The 20,009-nt window shown below is 37.9% G+C and overlaps 1 protein-coding gene across 5 annotated transcripts in view; it reads right to left on the bottom strand.

Annotated features, from left to right (window-relative positions):
• Positions 1 to 6,703: 6,703 nt before the first annotated feature.
• Positions 6,704 to 20,009, bottom strand: part of CYRIA (CYFIP related Rac1 interactor A) — a 56,296-nt gene continuing 42,990 nt past the window's right edge. For all 5 annotated transcript variants that reach the window (XM_084202128.1, XM_084202130.1, XM_084202129.1 and 2 more), the window contains 9 exons: positions 18,168 to 18,289; positions 17,152 to 17,257; positions 16,002 to 16,138; positions 15,840 to 15,917; positions 15,448 to 15,564; positions 15,274 to 15,353; positions 13,659 to 13,785; positions 9,900 to 9,970; positions 6,704 to 8,810 (listed from right to left, as the gene is read on the bottom strand). In XM_084202128.1, the coding sequence (XP_084058254.1) occupies positions 8,747 to 8,810; positions 9,900 to 9,970; positions 13,659 to 13,785; positions 15,274 to 15,353; positions 15,448 to 15,564; positions 15,840 to 15,917; positions 16,002 to 16,138; positions 17,152 to 17,257; positions 18,168 to 18,289 (902 nt within the window). In that variant the 3' untranslated portion in view covers positions 6,704 to 8,746. The remainder of the gene's footprint in view (positions 8,811 to 9,899; positions 9,971 to 13,658; positions 13,786 to 15,273; positions 15,354 to 15,447; positions 15,565 to 15,839; positions 15,918 to 16,001; positions 16,139 to 17,151; positions 17,258 to 18,167; positions 18,290 to 20,009) is intronic.

Below are 20,009 nucleotides of genomic sequence, written 5' to 3'. Positions count from 1 at the left end.
ATATCTCAAAGAAAACAAACACAGTAATGGGCATAAAATGGGGAATATATTTGTTTTAAAATGCAAGCAAATCCCCAGAATATAATAATATAAATAGATATTATTTATGTTTTTTGTTTGGTTTTATTTTAGTAAGTGCTGTTGTTTCTGGAATCTATGTGATAAAAAAGTTCTGTGATTTTATGACTTGTTGCATACTGTTGCTGATGTAAATGCTTTGATTATCTATTGACTAGTTCCATTTGAACAATTATTTGTAATTAGAATTAGAAATGACTTGTAATTACAATTAAGATTCTTGTTATTAAGACATAACAATGAGTGCAGAATTGCACCCAGACCTTACTAAAGAAATGCTGGGTAACTCTCCCCTACTGTGGCAGAGAAAAAAACTTGTGTTTTGGCAAATGTAAGGTAACATGTCTTAAAACGTGATATTTAGAGGACATTTATTCTAAGTGGATACAGATGGAAGAGACCAGAGAGAGTAAGTCAAAGGAGTTCCTAGTAACCCAGTAAGGTTGAACTGCTGACCCCTGTTGAGGAAATTAGCATTGCTGGCGATGCTGTCAGGTAGCTGAGTGCTACTAGACAGAGAAGATGATTTATAAGCACACATGAAGAAAAAGGTACAACTTGTAAGAGTGAAGAAGTTTTGCTTGACCTTTTTAAGGTTTATTTTCAGCTTGGCAATTTGAAAGCTAATGACTCAAACAGACTTTGAATCAGATCCTCAAAGATAAACTAAATTAGAATGAAACCCATGTCATTTATTTTATAATGCTGTTTGTGTTGCCTCCCTCTTGCTGTTGCAGAAATCCCAGAACGGGATAGCAACAGATACTGCTCAAAGCAAAAAACTTTCAGATACTGAGAACACTTAGATGCTTTGTTGCCCCTCCTGAAGATGAGTGTAAGAGCTGGCATTTCATCCAAGGTAATAACCCAGGATCTCCACAGGCAACAGTGGAGAGACAGAGAATGGGGCCCATGGGAATCTCATGAGGTTCAACAAGACCAAGTGCTGTGCTGCACCTGGACTGGGGAGACTCCTGGTGTCAATCCAGGCTGGGGGATGAACAGATCTGGAAAAGCCTGGCCGAGAAGAACTTGGGGGTGCTGTGGGTGAGAGGCTGGACATGACCCAGCCATGTGCCCCTGCAGCCCAGAAAGCCAAACCTGCCCTGGGCTGCATCCAAAGCAGCGTGGGCAGCAGGGGAGGGAGGGGATTCTGCCCCTCTGCTCTGGTGAGACCCCACCTGCAGTGCTGCCCCCAGCCCTGGGGTTCTGAGCAGAGGAAGGACATGGACCTGTTGGAGTGAGTCCAAAGGAGGCCACCAAGATGATCTGAGGGATGGAGTATCTCTGTGAGGAAAAGCTGAGAGAGTTGGGATTGCTCAGCCTGGAAAAGAGACAGCTCTGGGATAATCTAAATGTGGTCTTGCAGCATCTGAAGGGAGCCACCAAAACAGATGGAGTTTTTACAAGAGCCTGAAGTGACAGGACAGGCAGGAATGGCTTCAAACACAGTAGGTGCAGTTTAGGTAATAGGAAGAAATTCTTAAAAGTGAAGGTGGTGAGACACTGGAACAGGCTGTCCAAAGAAGCTGTGGATGCCCCATCCCTGGAAGTGGTCAGGGCCAGGTTGGATGGGGCTCTTGAGCAACCTGGTCTAGCGGGAGGTGTCCCTGAGCACTGCAGGGTGGTCAGAACTGGATGAACTTTAATGAACTTCCAACTCAAACCATTCCATGATTTCTGGGGACAAATTAATCTACCCTAACACAAAGAACAAGGGTCTTTAGAGGTCTTTCTCTCCATACCCTTTGGAGGACTGCAAATGTGGTATAATTTGCTACCTCAAGCATTTAAAACCTATGGGTTTTCCTTGAAATATCACATGATTACATTTGTAACACCTGTCACCTGTATTTTCAAGAGGTTTGTGTCAGGCAGGATAAAAAACTCCATGCCTCAAACAGCATATCAGGTTAATATCTATATAAGCAAAGCTGTGGAAGAACTGATCTATTTCAAATGGAGGCAAAACTATATTTTCTAATTTTGAAAAGAGAATTGAAAAAAAAAATAAACTATTGCCATTAAAAAGAAGGCAAGAGGATGACATTTTAGGAACTCTGATACCAGTATTATGATCATGAATTAGTTTCCCTTTGCTCTTAAGATCAGGAAGGTAAATGACCTGACACTGCCATGTCTAGAATGCTTTCATTTTTATGCTTTTTGGCCCATAAAGCCAATAGAAGATGTCCCAGAAGTTTCCAATACAGTTGTGATACAATTGAACGAAAGCCCAGAAGAACTGAACTTGTCACCTACCTGCAAAACTCCAGGCTGACTTTGGCAGGGCAAAATCTCTGCTGTTTCCTGGGCTGTTTCCTTGTTTCACGTGGTAATGTTCCCACTAGTACCTGACATTAAAATAATCTGAATTAAGTTAAAGCCTGTGCCTTTCAATGCTAAACTCCACAATGTTTGCTTGTTAGACTGGCTAAATTTTATTAAGTATGGCATTTCAAATTGTACTTGGGGTCAAAGACAAATGAATTTTTTTTCTTCTAATTTAATCAGTATAAAAGAACTGAGGAATCTCTAACTTTCCAATATGAACAGAGATCAGTTTCTTGGGCACCTGTGTCAAACCCTAACAAAACTGTTGTCTTTTCTCAGCTCAGTTACACTGCACCTCTTGATGTAAACTACTCACATACTCAGGCAGTATCTGTAACAGTAAACCCTCAGTTTCTACTTGAAAAAAACAAAATACAAAAATACTGTTACGTATTTGATAAATAATCTTGTCTCAGAAGTAATATTTTTCAACAAAATAATTTAAAGTAATTTTCATGTAGCATGCATTTACCTCTGCTGATTCTATTTAACCTAAACTTATATCATTTTTAACTCTGGTCCACTACATAGTAAATGAGAAGAATAAAGAAAAAAATTGGTATTATCTGAGTATCTAAATTAATTACAATTGTACAACATATAATCAGAATAGGGGGTCTCAATGTGAATCTGAAACCACTGAACATAAGGAATCTTAAGCTTCAAATTTAATAAAGCAAATGCCAATCTGACAGGCTGTGTAATACAAATGTGGCATTCACTCTGTAGTTTCAAAAACCAGCTGCAAACAGGCTAAGTCAGTGGTTACAAAAATCTCTCATTGTATAAGTATCATAGATATTACTATGAATGTATACCTGAATATGGAGAATTCAAAATGAATCAGAACAAATATGTTCCTTTAATTTGATACACAACAAAAATCTCCACAAAATGCTTTAATTAGGTTGGCAATATGCCACAACTTTTCTTTCCCCAAACTAAAAATTTCCCCAGAGATGTAATACCTGCTTAAGTCTTATATTGATATATTCAGTATCTCAGCAACTAGAACCACACTTACCTGTTCAGTAAATTAATCTTAGAAACCTAATTCAAGTCCCCTGGAAGGCATCTTGTTTGGGAAGGTTTCTATTAAAGAGTCTTTGAGCTCTGATGCTGAACACTATTTAAGCCTGAGTTTAATAGTCAAAGTGCCTATAGTTAAACACATCCTCGTATGCAATACAAAAAAAAAATGCCTAAACAAAATCAAAACCAAACAAAAAGAAAACAAAACCAAAACAATCTCCACCTTACATGAAATGGATCCTCACAGGACGAGAATTATCACAAGCTGTAAAAGCACTTTTGATTCAAGCCACATACAAATAGTCTAACCTTTAAGTTCTGGGAGCAATTTTAAAATGTCAAGAGGTATGTCAAGTTCTTAATACCCAAGTCTACATATTTAATTGTCAACAGCCAAAACACCCAAGACAAGACAGTTATATTAATTCCAGCTCGAACCCAAATCAACATGTGCTGGAAAATAATGTTTCTTTCCCTTAAACTAGGGAACACTACTTGGTTGGCCTGTATTTTAACGATATAATTATTTTCTAGAACACCTATGACATTGTTCATTTTAGCTTTATTTTCAAAGCAGTCAAGCACAGGAGATCTCTGCAAGACTATCAAGTTACGCCATTGATCCTCACAAGAAGACTCAATTTGCTCAGTAATAAGCAACCTGGGTCAAAGGCCACGACTGAGAAAAGACAAAGGGCATTGTTTACACCTGTGTCAATCAGAAAGAGCTCTATTGAAGTCCATTGAGTTATACTTGACTCAAATCCATATGAAAAACTTTTGTGTTTGCTGAATCTGGATTATGTGGCAGCCAGGAATTCACATTTATTAGTCTGTAGCAGGAAGCATTACAGACTGCTACATTAAAATACTAGTTTGCTACACTGGCTTTTTAACCAAAACTGGGTTTTGTTCTCTTATTGGCAATTCAAATTCATGCCACTGCTTCAGCCTGCTCACTTGCACTGTGTTACCCAGTGCGCTGCACAGTATGAAGTAATAGATTCTGTAATTTTGGATAAGAGAATTCAGCAAAGGCAATGAAACAGTAATTAGTGTCCTACATTTTAAAGAAAAAGAACCAAAATTCTACCTCTTCCAACTATTTGCAACTACAAACAAACTTCTGGATATGCGAGACTTTGTATTTCTTGACTTTTGATGTTCAAAGAACACTTCTAACAGTCCAAAAACATTAAAAGCATATTTCTGACTACACAACCACAAGACAATTTACAAAAAAGATGGGAATTTCAATTTAACTTGCTCAGGGAGCTGGCTGGAAGCATTGCATGGAATACAACCCCAGAGAGAGCCGGCTTACTTTCAAGGACCACCTCCTACAACTTCAAGAAAGGTCTTTCCTGACAAGCATGAAACCAAGCAAAGATGGCATGGTTGAACTTAAGAAAGCTAAGGCCCTTCTGAAATGAAACTTGGTGAAGGACATGAAGGTCAATAAAAAAGGGATTCTACAGGTATATTAGCATCAACAGGAAAGCTACAGAAAATGTTTGCCTGCTGCTAAATGGGCTATGGGATCGGTCACAAAGAATACAGAAAAGATCAAGGAATTCAGTGTCCACTCTGCCTGAGTCTTTTAATGGTAGGATTTGCCTTCAGGAATCCCAGGCCTCTGAAAACAAAGTCTGGAGCAAGAAAGACTTAACTCTGGGCAGATCAGGGATCAGGGTGGGAACACTTAAACAAGCCAGACCTACAATCAGTGGGATCTGATGGGATGCACCATAAATGTGGAGTGAGCTGGCCGATGTCTTGTTTATCTTGACTTCCAGGCTTCTGGCACTTTACCTCATCCAGAGTTCACCAGTTTGCCTATGAGGAAGTTAAACTGGCAGTGGGGTATACTGAGAACTGGCTGCACCCTAAGCTCAAAGGAGATGTCATCAGGAGCACAAAATGCATCTTGACAGTCACTAGTGGTGCTCCCCTGTGGTTGGTACTGGGATCAATACTATTTAACACCTTCACAAATGAGCCAGAGGATGGGGCAGAATGACCCTCAGGAATTTTGCAGCTGATATAAGACTGGGAGGAGCTGTTGAGACACCAGATGGTTGTGCTGCCATTCAGAGGGATCTTGACAGACTGAGAAATGAACATCTGTACTGCTTTGGTTCAGATGTGGCATGAAAATGTGATGCTCCATTTCCCAAATGGGAATCTACTGAACTGACACTGTCATGTCATAGGAATATATTGATTACACCAAACTGCTCAAGAAATAAATGGGGGAGGGGGAAGACAGATCATTTCATGTGAAGAATTTACATCTGACATTGTTTAATTCAGAATAAATGTTAAGAATGCAAGCAATTTCGTACATTTATGTTTTACTTCCAGTTCAGATTTAGCTGAAATACAACAGAGAAAGCAACACAGAGAGAACTTCTTGTTTGTTTGTAAATTGTAGTAGACATGGAAAATGTAAGACAATTTATCTGAGTGATGTAGTCTACCAGAGACCAGTAAATGCAATTTCAGAAGCTATCTTTCATGACAGCCACTCAGCAGCAGAAAGCTTAGAAGTCATAAATCATGTTTCAAACACATTCTATTGTTCTAAGTGAAAAATCTTAGTTTTCAAATTCATACAACCCTAAAATAGTATTTTCTTCCATCACAAAACTAGCAAAATTTTTAGGGCTCTTCTGAATTTTTAGGGCTCTTCTGAATTCACACTTATTTATGAGTCTTCTGAAGTACTGTCATTATGATGCATAAATATTTACCATACCACAAACGTTTACCCTTACATAACAATGAGACAAAATAAGAAGAAGCATTGACAAAATGGAGATCAATAACTTTGACCATTAGTCTATATGGATCTTCTTCCAAAAGCTATTCATTTGAATTAAATGAATAATCCTGGTAACCTTATTGATCATAAACACAACCTGAGATGGCCACCACAGGTCAGGATGACTAATGTGAAGATATAAAAATCAGAGAAGGGATTCATGCCCTCAGCAGTATCAAAAATTCCCCTTGGACATGATGACAAACAAGTGCTAATATATGTCAGAAAAACACAAGATTTTTAAAGTGATGTGAGGTTATACTGTTGTAGCACACAAGTGAAACAAGTGCTTTTAGGACACATAAAGGTGAACCTACTATATGATCCAAAATTCTAAATGAGGTATTTCTCAACCTGTTTATGTTGTCACTAAACACAGGGAGTCCCAAAGCTTACTGTACCAAATTTTTTATTATTTCAAACAAACTTCTGTACAAAAACATCAAAGCAGGCCAAGAAATCCCGTGACTTCACAAACAGCACATGACAACTCACAGAATGCTTTAAGGTTTACATTTTTATTATACAAGTGACAAATAGTTTTTCTCTGGGCTACTTAAAGATAAGACTTCATTGTTTGACAAAAAATTGCAGGTAAGCATATATTAACTTCAGTTACCAAAGCTCAACAGAATGGTCTGTCATCTACTTAATTTACCTAACTGGAAGTGACTATGAACAAAGCAGGATTTTCCCTAACATACATTTTTAAATGTCCCCCCATTAAAAATGGAGTCTGTAAACAGTGGATTTACTACTGTGAAAAAAGTGTGGTCATTGCTTTCAGAAAAAGAAAAAGATCTAATGTGAGTGAGTTCCAACTCTCTCCCCAACATCATAGCAACCGGCTGCTGCACCTGCAGGGGTGTGACATGAATGCTGGAGTTGTGGCGCTGTCCAGCATCAGGACATGCATGACATTGGCACCTGTGGGCTCTGATCAGGTCTGAGAAATCTCACAGGGGTTGCTCTGCTCAGAAATAAGCTCTCAAGTTAATCCCTACTCCAGAGAACTTGACATAAATACTGTTTAAGGACTGAGTTCAATGACACAGTTTGTCACAGTGCAGCCGAGTTCCAGCAGACCAAATGCATCTTCAAAGTCTTAAGGTAATGTTTTTAGAAGAGACGTGCATGAAAATTCCAGTGAAAGCACACAAACCCTGATTTATCTATACGGAGATAAGCAAATACAAATCTGAATCTGTGCACAAGCACTGGAGTTTCCACACATACATGCAAGCAAAGTACACAAAATCAAACATATTTTCTGAACGTGACCTCTGCAAGAATATGTACAGCAACTGCAGACCACCCAGTAGACACACATAACAGAGCATGAGCACTTTGCTGCTTTTGGCGAAGTATTTCTATTCCATTAACTGGAAAATTTACCAGAAAGTAAGAACAAACAACTCAGCAAAGAACTTCTTGAAGTATCAATAACATCTTAAAAGCCAGTGAAGAGCAGTTAGCTGATAAATATTTCTGTGTTGACTCTGAGTCATCTAATGAATAACACTACCAGGAACTTAATGGAGTTCCTAAGAAAAGATCAGCTCTTAATTTTAAACCATCCCTAGTCTGATGCAGCCGATATGACACCAGGGAAGTTTGCTACAGAAGAGTGTACTAGTCTAGATCAGCCAAAAAATTACTGGCTAGAGCTGTCTGGTAGTTAATGTTCACTGTGATATATTTACACTGACAAACCTCTTCCAGTTAAGTCAAGGCATTAGTACTTTCCCTTCCCTTTTAAATCTAAGAAAATTATACAGAGTTTTCAAAATCTAGCAATGATCTTTAAGCATATTTCCTGTTTATTTATACTGCAGCTGAACACAGGATATTAATTTCCTCAGTTGATGAAAGGTATGGGTTAAACTTAATTAAAAAGGTAAAATTACCTGTTTGAAATACATTTTTGGATGCCAGACAGCACATAATCCATAAAATTAGGTGGATCTCCACTTATTACAGGAAAGACAATGCATTTTATGAGTGATTCAGATATTCTCCTATTCATACTAGTTTGACAAGATCCTAAAACTGACCAAAAAACTGTGCACATGTTCTTCAAAACATACCAAATGAATTTTGCTTTCTCTTATATTAACTTTCTTCTTCTTTAAAGTTCCTTTTCTGTGGTACCTTTGACATTTCAGTTTGATTTCCATTTTGTCTTCACTACTACTTCTCTGATAGAGAAGGTGATTAAGGATTAAAATGCACAGATAAACTGTCTTAACTGAAGTATCTAAGTAAAAAAGTATTTTAAAAGTCAAAAGATAAAGGCTAGAATAAAAACTTAGGTTGCACTATATAAAGTCAGTCAGGTTATGAACAGATTCATATATTTTAGCAATGTGAAGAAAATGGTTATGTAAATACACACAAGTATTAACATCAAACTGTATTAAATTATGTAAACATACACATCTTCTGTGATCAATACAAACATCTACTTGTCTGTGGATACTACTGCAGCATAGCTCGAATTTGTTTTGAAGTAGATTCATCATTCAGGTGTTTTGTAGTGAACCTAGAAATTACAAGTTAAAACAATAATTTATAAAATGAACAGAGATAGGTAAAGTCTGAACACTTGAGCCTGTTTTTGAAATCAGCATAGTTCAGTTACACAAAGGAGGAATTTACATGTTTGTCTACTGATCGCTGGAATTTAACTGGCAAGAATCTGGTGCTCTAAATACCCTATGCAATAAATTATTCCCTGTTAAAAGGTGGAGAAGTGTGGCTAAATCCTGTTTAGTATCTGTCTATGACATTGTCATAATCTTGGGTCAAAATTATCTCTCATTTTTTCTAGTTAAAAGCCTCAAAAGAAGCAAAATCATGAAAAGACACAAGAAATATGGTAAATACTAAAATCACTTAGGAATCTAGATAGAATTTTGGCATAATGTATGACTTTAAGCAGTTTTCTTAAATATTCTCAGAGGACTGAAGAGCTTTAGTGTGTTTTTTTCCATTTAAACCCAAGCATTCTCCACTGTTTATGCTAATAGGGAGACTGATTATAACATAAGCTTGAAACACACTTGATACCTGTAGATTTAACTCCACATCAACTTTAATTCAAAAGACATGATAAGCAAATGTGGAAGTGAAGCTCTCCCTCTATCCAAGCATTCAACATCTAGAGAACTCAAAACAGCTTTGAAAAACTTGGGTTTGACAACATTCTCAGCTTCAGAGAAGCTCTGTGTCTTCCTTCCCAAAACAGCACCATGATAAGGATTGGGATTTAGGATGCTGTTTTCTTGACGCTGAATAATTTAGGAAGATTAAAAAAAAAAAAAAATCTTACTGAGATGGAAAGAGAGAAGGGAAGTACTTAGGGTTTGAAAAATAGAAATCTGACAATTTCTAAAATGTTCTAGATTCTGGGGTATTTTATATAGTAAATCTTAGCTAGGATATACTGTTTAAAATATTAACATTTATTGTTTATTCAAGTGAAATGAAATGGGAAGAAATTAATATTAAAAAAACCTAGGTGATGAAGAGGAAAATTTTATTAAATTAATGTTCTAAAGCAAAGAATCTTAAATATAAAGAGATTGGGAGAAAAACAAAGAGAAATTTTCTAAAGCTGAATCACACATACCTGAGAGCATTCAGAAGTCCTTCCACAGAGTCAGGTGGTTGTTCCTTTAAAACTTTTATGCATCCCTTCATCTGGGAACAGAAGCATGCCACTATTGAACAATAATATATGAATTGCACTAGCTGAAAACAAGGAAAAAATTCACCATATACAGGCAGTTTTCTTTTCTTACTGCTTTACATGACACAATAAAAGCATTACAACTTATTAAAAATTATCTCAAAGTTAAAAACTTTGGAGAAAACATCTACTTTTTAATAAGTGTTTCTAGAGAGTACATTATGTGTCAAGTGTCTATATTTTAACTTGCACACTATTTCTTCAAATCCAAATAAAAAGTATAAAAATCAAAACTATCTGATACAAGCTGAAAAAAAGAGATTTTGGGAGTTCCGTGTCATTGCTGTTAACAACTTTAAGAAGAGATGTTTCAACTTTGACTTTTATTTTTATGCTTGCATACAAGGAAGTAATTTTCAGTATTCAATTTTTAGTTGTAATCCTAACCAGTGACATCTTATTATTTGTTTAATAACTAGTGGTTAAAAATTTAATCTAAGAAGTCCATGGTGATGATTTTAACACCACACTGAATGAACATCTTTGTGGAGACTGTAAAAACAGGCTGAAACTCTGTCCAAATTTACAAAAGGGGAAATGAAGCAGAGAAAGCAGGAGTAGGACTCATTTGACCCATTGTACAGACTCCCTAGCTAGTCAATAGAGAGAAACAAGGAATTCTTCTAACCTTTTCAGAATATAACTTCCCTAGTAGTACTTTTTTCTTCTCACTGCTATGAAGACATCAAATCTAGCTATTCAGAAATTAGCCTAGATTAATTCCATCTTATTCAAAATCACAGATAAAGACACAGCTGAGTCAAGATTTGAATGCTTTAGTTTTCCAAGTCACATTGGAGTGCTAAATCTACATGTAGAAATTTCTTTGCAGCTGAAGAGCACCTCTGCCTTATTAAGGAAGCAGATGATGAAACATTTAAATTAAGTCAGGGTCCCTTTATGTGCCAGTAGAAATCAGTCAGAAAATGTAGCTCAGCATCCCCGACAGGGAGCAGCCCAACAAACACTGCTCATTGCTCAGCTGGCTCATTTCTACCTGGAAAGTGTAAGTAGCTTTGCAAATGACAGATCAGATGAGATTCTCAGGCTAGCACAATGTGTTTTGAAGTGACACAGTTATATTAACTAAATTAGAGAAGTTCAAGTCTATGTGCACATCACCCAGTACAGGTTTACATGCCCCAGCAGATCTGATCAGACCAGACCAAGTCAAAGGGGATAAAAATTCAAACATATTTTTCATTTCTGTCAGAATCAGAATACCTAAAACAAATAGGATAGTGTTGGGCTTTAGGATTCTTCCTTTTGTTTCTTTCTCTCAGGGAATTTTTCTCCCATTGTGTTGCTAGGAGACAATAACGACCGGGTACTCAAGAGAGACAAAAGAAGTCGCCACAGCTCAGGGGAGGAGAGCAGCTGGCTCCTCTCTCTTTTTACCTGGGGGTTTCTCTGGGAAGGGCAGAGACACCACGAGAACTGGGCTGGGAAAGAGGGGTTGGGCGCAGCCCCCAGCTCTCCTGTGCTCTCGGCATTCGGAGGGGAGAGAGGCTGCAGTCGCTGTGGGGAGAATTCCTCACCATGGCACGGTTCCATCTCCTGCTGCCTTTCTTCTACCGCGAGCAGCCCTTGCACTGGGACCTTATCAACACCTCACCAAAGCAAACAAAGGACCCTTCCCATCTGCTGGGTGCCTCAGGGCAAACCCCAGGATGCCAAGCCCGCCTTTCCCCTGCCCTGCTCGGAGCCAGGCTGTGGCGGCCCGGCCCCTCCGTTCCTCTTCCACGGCTCCGGTTTTTCGGCCGCACTGTAGCCCCGCCACCCCCTGCCTGTCGGGACGCCCCGCGGTTCCAGCTACGGCTGCAGAGTTTCTGATACAACTCCTCCCTCCACCAACCCGGGACCTGCGCTCCTTCCTGCCGTTCCAGCTTGCTGCTCCCGAGGAGCCGCCGGGGCGGGGGGACCGGCAGCCCCTAGGGCTTGGCTCCCTCCCGCCATTGCCGAGCGCTCCCGAGCACGCGCCACAGCGCCCCCTGCAGCCGCGGGGGAGTCACCGCACCCGCCCTGCCCGCCGGGAGCCAGCAGCGCCCCTGCCGGCCGTGCCCGGAACTGCACCCGAGGGGACCGTGCTCGGAGAGCCGCAACTGTTTATTGGGTTTTCTGGGGTTTCCTTTCGTTTGTTTTTGCTGCCATTGTTGTTGTTTGCTTGCCTTGTTATACACATACATACCAGTAAAGAACTGTTATTCCTTTCCTCGTATCTTTGCCTTGCAGTTAATTTCAAAGTTATAATAATTCAGAGGGAGGGGGTCACATTTTCCATTCCAAGGGAGGTTCCCACCTTCCTTGGCAGACATCTGTCTTTCAAACCAAGACAGATGTCTAAGCTAGGAGACTGTCATTAACAGCTTAAAATATAGCCTCCAGTCTTGAAAGAGTAAGGAAAGGGTAATATACTCCACTGTCCCTGAAATTCTCTTAAATGGGTTGAATGGCTGGAGTGAATAGTTTGGAGAAAAAAATTGTTTACCACAGTAAAACAAACTCATCATCTGAAACATTACCAGATTTTTTGAATCACAAAAAAATCACGGAGCTAATTACGCAAATCAAGATTTGGGACCATGTACTCATTTTTTTAAACTGAGTTGTACATCTCCTGCCTCCCATTTACACCTACCTAACTTTCCTGCACGATGACAGGCCTTTAGGATAAATGTGAGAAACAAAGCACACACAATGCACATTTGGTCCTATCAGAATTCCATTTGTGTTGCCTCTGTAGGCAAGAGACTGAACTAGCATTCAAGAAATCTGCCTTCAAGTCTCTGGCTCTCTCTATCTGTTTCATGACCTTGAGCAAATCTATTCACCTCTGTGACAAAATCTTTCCCTCTGTAGAGCGTCAAAGAGGAGACGTGGCAAAATTCTGGTATATGCAGATGCAAAATGCTAAGGAAGTCTGAGTGTCATGGAGGGCAATAATATATGGTTTTTTCCCTTCTCTTTTTAGAAGTCTCTCTTGGAAAGTGAAAGACTTGGCATCTTTTCCATTATTAAAGTTTATTTCTGCTGAAAGAAGTGGTGTGTGAGATTTAGGTTTGTAAAAACATGTAGAAAAGACAAGAGTACTCTTTTCATGTGTGCTTGCAATTTCTCAAATGAAAAAAATAAGACTTATTTCTCTGTGACTGGCCATGCCAAAGATAAAACTGAAGAGTCATTGTCAACATTACAACAGTAACATTTCAGTTTTGTTACTTCAGATCTCAGACAAAGCAGAAACAACACTGAATACCTACTTATTTACAAGAGAACTACTGCCAAAGAAGAGCATTTCAACATCGATATATTACAAGATTTAAAAAAATTATAACCACAGAACATATTCCAGGCTAGGTGTAATATAAAATTATTTTAGCCTAACTATACAGTTGGCAAAAAAGCAGAGGTAACTAAGAAAAATTATCTGTGTCTGGAAGAAAATAAAAAGGAAAAAAGCTGGTCCTTATTTTATTTTCAAACAAACTGATGTATTAAAGAGCACAGGTGAAGACAAATTCTAAATTGTCATTCAAAAGTAATTAAAATTATTTCTACCAAGCCATAAGCTTGTGCCGAAAAAGAGCTGCAGACTAATACTTTCAAATCTACAGAGTATTAAAGAAAGGCTTCTCTTACATCAATCTTTGATGTCTTTGAGAAAGCTCCCACAGGATGAACGTGATCGTACAGGATAATAACTCCCACCATTACTCGCATGCAGAACATAAGGGTCTCTTCACTGGTGAATCTACTCCTGTACTCTCTGGAAGACAAAACAAAAGAAATAAACATTCTAGACTGTTTACTAGACAATTTTAAAAACTATACTGGGAGCGCCTGAAATTTGAACCAAAAGTATATTTTAAGGTTGCAGATGCACATTAGTAAGACTCTGAATATCAGTGAATTCTGTAAGCCTGTGCCAATTTACAAGAATGGTTAGAGAATAGATAGATAGTAGTAAACCTCTTGTCATACCCATGCACAGCTGAGATCCTCAAAATGTATGTGATGATGGCTTCATAGAAAACTTAATGAAATATAATGGAGACTGATCTGAAGCACTTCAGTTTAATCTCAGAAACACCACATGCCAGGACCTCAAAGGAAAGCCACTGATTTTACTTAAATTCCTACTTTGGAATAGTCCAGTGGGACCCAAGTTCAGCAGCTGGGAAGTTCAGGGCTTCACCAAGATGTATTGTAACAGTCGTGCTCTCTCTCTTTCTCTGTGTATTGTAGTAACCTCTCAGTCTACAATAACTTCAACTTTTATTCTTCCACAGCATTGTAACATGAACAGACTTAAAGGTGACAGAAATTTTGATGTGAAAATGCTTGATTATCCCACAACTGGAATTAAATATCAGATAATCTTCTAAATGACTCAAAACCTTTTTCTCTACTTTTGCCAAAAAGAGAGCTGACTCGTAAGGCTACTTTTCAATTACCACTTCTATGATGTCTCAGGATTGTGAGATGAGTCCTATTCCTACAGACACTCCTCCAGAATTTTCATGAACAAGCACAAACCTCAGGAGTTCTACCCTTTACATGGCTCCATGAACAAATGACTCATAAGCAAAAGACTACCTTCACTCTATCTTATATGTGTTTTCCAGTCGAAGAGACATCTAACCTAAAATATACTCCACTAAATGCATAGCAAAATAAAGAACCCTACTGGCTATTATTGCCTACACTAGCAGATATGAACACAATTGTACAGCTGAATACATTTATATGAATGGAAATTCATATAGCTGATTTTTTTCATATCTAAAATAAGATGGCTGCATCCAAAAAAAGATCTACTTAAATGATCCTTGAAATAGCGCCTGTGTACTTGCTAAAGTACTGCCTGGAAGAGCCAAAATCTTGCCCTCTGTGTGCTAATAACTGAGCAGCATGGGCAAGAAGGAGGCCTTTTGCCCTGATTAGACAAGACACAGCCACTGAAGCCTGCGAGTGCGTAAGATTATTACACTGTATTTTAACCTTTTGTGAAATGCAGGCTGACCATGTAAGCTCTCCCCAATAGAACTCAACACTGACTCAGGAAAGATATCATAAGGTGGTAAGAACAGAAGGCAAAGCTTTCAAACACCAAGTCATGCTTTTTATGCAAAACAAGTAACAACCTAAGGCAAAGATACAGGAATTCACTTGGAGAAAAATGTGTTATCCAAGGTGGCTAATTAAAATATAAGTTCTATCATCCAAACCCCCCAAGATTTAAGATAAAACTTACGGCGTTTCCAACATGACTTTACATACACTGGCCATAGTACTTAGACAGTCTGTTGTATTTTCAATTGGTAATGTTTTGTTCTGGAAGGGTAAGAAAAAGGCAGTGTTCAGTAAGCTATCTTGTAAAATTGAAATCAAGAATATCTGTGTTAGACCCTTCTCCCCCTTTACATACTTCTGCTACAAAATGTGTCGTTGCATTACTGAGGGTTTTCAGCATTGGTGTGGCCTCTGCATAGAACAGGGACATCCTATTGGCCATTTCATTGTTCACTTCATTCTCAATGTCTAGCTGATGAAAACAGGAGAAAAAATAGTCAGTAAAGCTCTTTAAAATCCTACCAGCAGAAAGAAAAAGATGCAGTACATGTTCATGTCAGAAAGCAGATTGTTACTTGAATAGTCCTCTCTAATCACTTCACCCGGACTGCTGATTAACTCTCAGTGTGAAGGAAAGAACATGACAGCTACTGAATCAAAAGCAAAAACTTTACCAAAAATGGCATAAACACATCCTGATAAATATATACCTCACTGTGTGCAGCACATCAGAGTTTATTTACTTACGTGCATATTGTTTATTCTGTTGCGACTTATTGTCCGCCTGTAATAACTGAAGTCGTTCTGAATTGCTGGGTTTCTCATCTTCCAGGAAGAGAAACAGGAAATAATCAGTTTTGGTTCAAAATACACAGCAACAATCAACATATACTGAAAGACTTTATTAACCTTAAGTTCATCAAAACGAAGAGTAAAATGTAAGATTTCTGCAAACTCTTTTGCTAGAGCCTGTTCCCGTTCCAGGTGCTGAGTTGGAGTGTAGGGAGGGCATGTCAAGGATTCCAGTAAACTCTGCAGGGCTTTCTCTGAGTAGAAATCAGAAGCACAAATTGTAGTCAGTCCACTCAAAGTTTTAACTATATATCTAAAAATACTGCATTTGAAGCAAAGAAACCCTCCAAACATGCCGAGCCCTAAATAGGTTTTTTCTTACTATTCTGAAGTGAGAAGCATTAATTAAAGACACCTGCCTCTTCAGGCTCTGCCATTTTCTCTCCATTTTGCATCATTGAATTATTTTCCATTTTTGTCCCCCTTTATCTGGGATCCTTATCAAAAATTCTAGAGGAGGCATTTTTCTTGCATTCAAATATTCAACACTTTCATCCTCCTCAATTAGCCATCAGCACAGTATAGAGATTATTCTGGCATCTCTGTTACTAAAAGTGTACTCTTAGGGACTGATAGCAATATAAATCAGCTTCTGTGCCTGTAATTACTAGCATAATTCAAAAAGTGGAAGACATAGTTAGAGGATGTTGTAGAAGAAACTCCTTGCACTAGGAGCCTTCTCACTTCATTCATATATTTTCATTACAGAACGTTAATTTAAAGAGTAATTACATCACCTTCCGTGTTTGTTGGGATGACAAAGTCAGTGTACAACACGCCCAACTTTGGATTTTCACCCTGTGAGAGACTTTATTGATACACTTTTCCCCTTATCCCTGCTTTTAAAAAGTCTCAAAATATGACTGGCTTACATTCATTTTAAAGCTCCAGGAGATTCAAATTACAAAAAACCAAATGGCATTAGTCCAATATGGACCAGAGGAGTGCAGAAACATGGCCGGAAATAGAGAAAAACAGTGTAGTTTTATCGTGTTTTTTGCTTGTATGCTATTAAGGTAATAGAGACAAACTAATGAAATATGAAATTAAGATTAAAGAGATGCCTTGATAAAATGCAATTGCAGTTAAATGTCCATTGATATCAAACAGAAATAATACTAACTCTAAAAGTCTTTAAAAGACAAAACTTCCTCTTTCATTATCTATAAAAAACCCTATAAAACAGAGGTACTAAAACAGGGCTCACCTAATCTGAGTGAAAACTCATAAAAGCGCTTTAGCCTTACAACCAGGGGACAGACTGAATTCCATGCTTTTTCTTGCAGCTGGATATCATTGGGGTTTTGTATTGCCTGAAATGAAAATATTACTGTAAAGACCTGTGATAAATAAATAATAAGCAGGAGGTAGTTTGGAATTTTCCTGTATTATTTTAAAAAGTATTGTAAAACACAGAAGAATTCTGAGAAATGACATTGCATAGAATTCAAAAAAACCCCATGTTTTTCACCTTCCCTCTCCCCCTGTAATGTACCGTTTCAAAATCATTCATTACAGTGAACCACTGACACAGAGAAATATGTTCTAGCATATTCTTTTGGGAGCAAAACTTGTAAAAGCATCAGGTAAAACATTTTGTGTAACTACTGGTTGCAAAAGTAGCCTTTTTTTTTCAGGTTTTAATACTTTTGAAAACTTCAACAGGTTGAGGTTTTTAAGTAACCAACACCTCACACTAAGAGTATCTACAAATCCGATGCAGGAAAAGTTTTGGGTCACCTGAGAAAAATTCTAAGTTACAGTTCAGAAGTGTACTTCAGGACCAGTTTCAGAGAATAAGATGCCTCCAAAGTGGATGTGAAGTTATAATTTACTGAGGTTCATTATTCCACTTATAGAACAGAACAACTATCTGTATCATGTATTTCTGACACCTGAGTACTACTTCTTCTATGTCCTCAAAGTTGACTTCTGCCATGAGATACATGAAACAAAGTATATGAAATGGTGTTTCTTGAAGTGAAAAATAGTAACTAATTACTAACAGAAAACCTGAAAGAAGTTCCAAGAGCTATCATTTAATGATTTCAAGCTAGAGCTTTATACTGAATATTGAGCATAATCTGGTCGGTATTTTATAAATACATTTTAAGGAGATTTTCACTTCAGCTCATAGAATGTGCTCGGATAGAGAACAGAAGCAAGGGACACATCGAGTTTTGCCTGATTTTGCTTCTAAAGAACTGTCATTAACAAACATACATCTCTAATTTCTTGTCCAGCTCCTTTGTAAGCCTGAAGGTCTGCAAGCATGCTTTCTGAGTCCTGTAAAACTGCACTGATCTGGTTCCAGACCTCCCTTTCTCCATCCGTGGGCTGTGCATCTAAGAAAGAGAAAAGCAAAATGCACAAAGTCAATAGGAAGCTGCAGTACAAATGGCAAGATTACTCATTTCTACTTAACAATACCATATGCAGCTTGATTATGTGTAACTCCATTCTGATGTAGTTTTTTTTCCAAATATACAATTAGACAGCCATTCTGCTAACATCCAAGCTTCTGCTTTTTATAGCAAGGAAGGAAGAACAGTACAGGTTTTGTGTGCTCTGGCTCATAATGCCTCTTCTCATAATGCAGCATTTTAAAGAGCAGCAGTATCATAAAGCAATGTTATTAGAAAATAGGATAATGCATCAGTCCCTTTCTTTCATGAGCTCCATGGCTCAATTACAAAGAAGTGCTCACTTTTCTTGCAGCTTGGGGATAAAATCAGGCCTTTCAATGGATGGAGCAGTGGGATATTGCTCCACTTTGACTTTCCTCCAGGCTTCCTCAACCAGGTAATTTATTTCTCCTTTTGTAAAACAGATACAGGACTATTAAAAATAAATTTTTTCTTATGTATGTCAGGGATCATTCCTGCCACTAAAATAAATCCAGCTCTGCCAGTTATCAGTTTTAAGGGTGTGAGTGACCTGTAGACCTTTACTGTTGAGAGAAATGACATTTGAAAGTACATCAATTTTCCTATTCACATCTCTTCCTATGGGATTTATACAGCAGTGTGACACCAGGGAGTGATGTTATACCCAGAGCACTGACACATTAGACAAGGTAGAGATCTTCTGTCTTCTTTTGCTTTAAAACATAAAGATGACAGGCACTGACCAAAGACTGAATGACCTACATATGGGATTGCAGTCTATATGTGAAAGAACAATGAGATCTCTATGGAGACACAACTATTTCTTCAAGATTTGTATTAGCTTGTAAAGATGGAATGTTAGTTTTTATGAAAGAAAAAATCACCTTGAAGTTGAATCTTAGAACTTAAAGACTATTTGTTTGAATTAAAGCAGTGAGGTAAATTCAGTTCAAAACTCACCAACTAGGATGAGCTACTGTATTCATATCTACATTAATAGACAACAGATATTAAAACACTTATTCTATTGAGTTGTCTCACTCTCCTTAAGAAAACTGACAGAGTTTTCTACCCATGTATCAGTATGGGATTAATTTACCCAGTCCCCATTATAAACAAATGAACTGGTTCACACTGGAGTATATGGAAAACAGGCATTCTCTCCATGATGTTTCAGGTTAGGATAATTTGTTTAAATGTATGAAATTACCTATAGACCTTGCACAAACAGGACACAAATGTAAATGAGATTTAAATGTCTGTAGCTTCAATGCAACTCATACTTAAAAACCCTTATTCCCCCTTAAAACACATATTCCTATGGCACCATGAGTTCCGTAAGACTGGGCACATAATACTGATTGAACTTTCCTTTTGTTCTGGAAGTTTTCCTTTCTCTTATTTAAAAAGTGAAAATAAATATAAACTGGGTTTACTTAGCTGGGTTTTATAGTCAAAATATTTAATGTAACTAAAAAATTCCACTTTCCTTCAAAAAGTGAGGGAAAAGAGCACCAAAGGGAAAAACTCCCCACAGGAAAATCCCATCTGGGACATGGCTGTTGAACTGACCCATCAGTCACTTTAAATTTACAGTGTTCCAGACTTGTTCTTTCCTCAAGCTGCAAGAAATCTCAGGTACACACCATAAGGGGTTTGCCATCTTGTGATAAAGAAG

Source organism: Fringilla coelebs (assembly GCF_963513975.1).
Source record: "Fringilla coelebs genome assembly, chromosome: 3".
NCBI classification, from domain to species: domain Eukaryota; kingdom Metazoa; phylum Chordata; class Aves; order Passeriformes; family Fringillidae; genus Fringilla; species Fringilla coelebs.
Note: the sequence above shows the minus strand (reverse complement) of the source record. Positions and strands in the feature narration are given on the sequence as shown.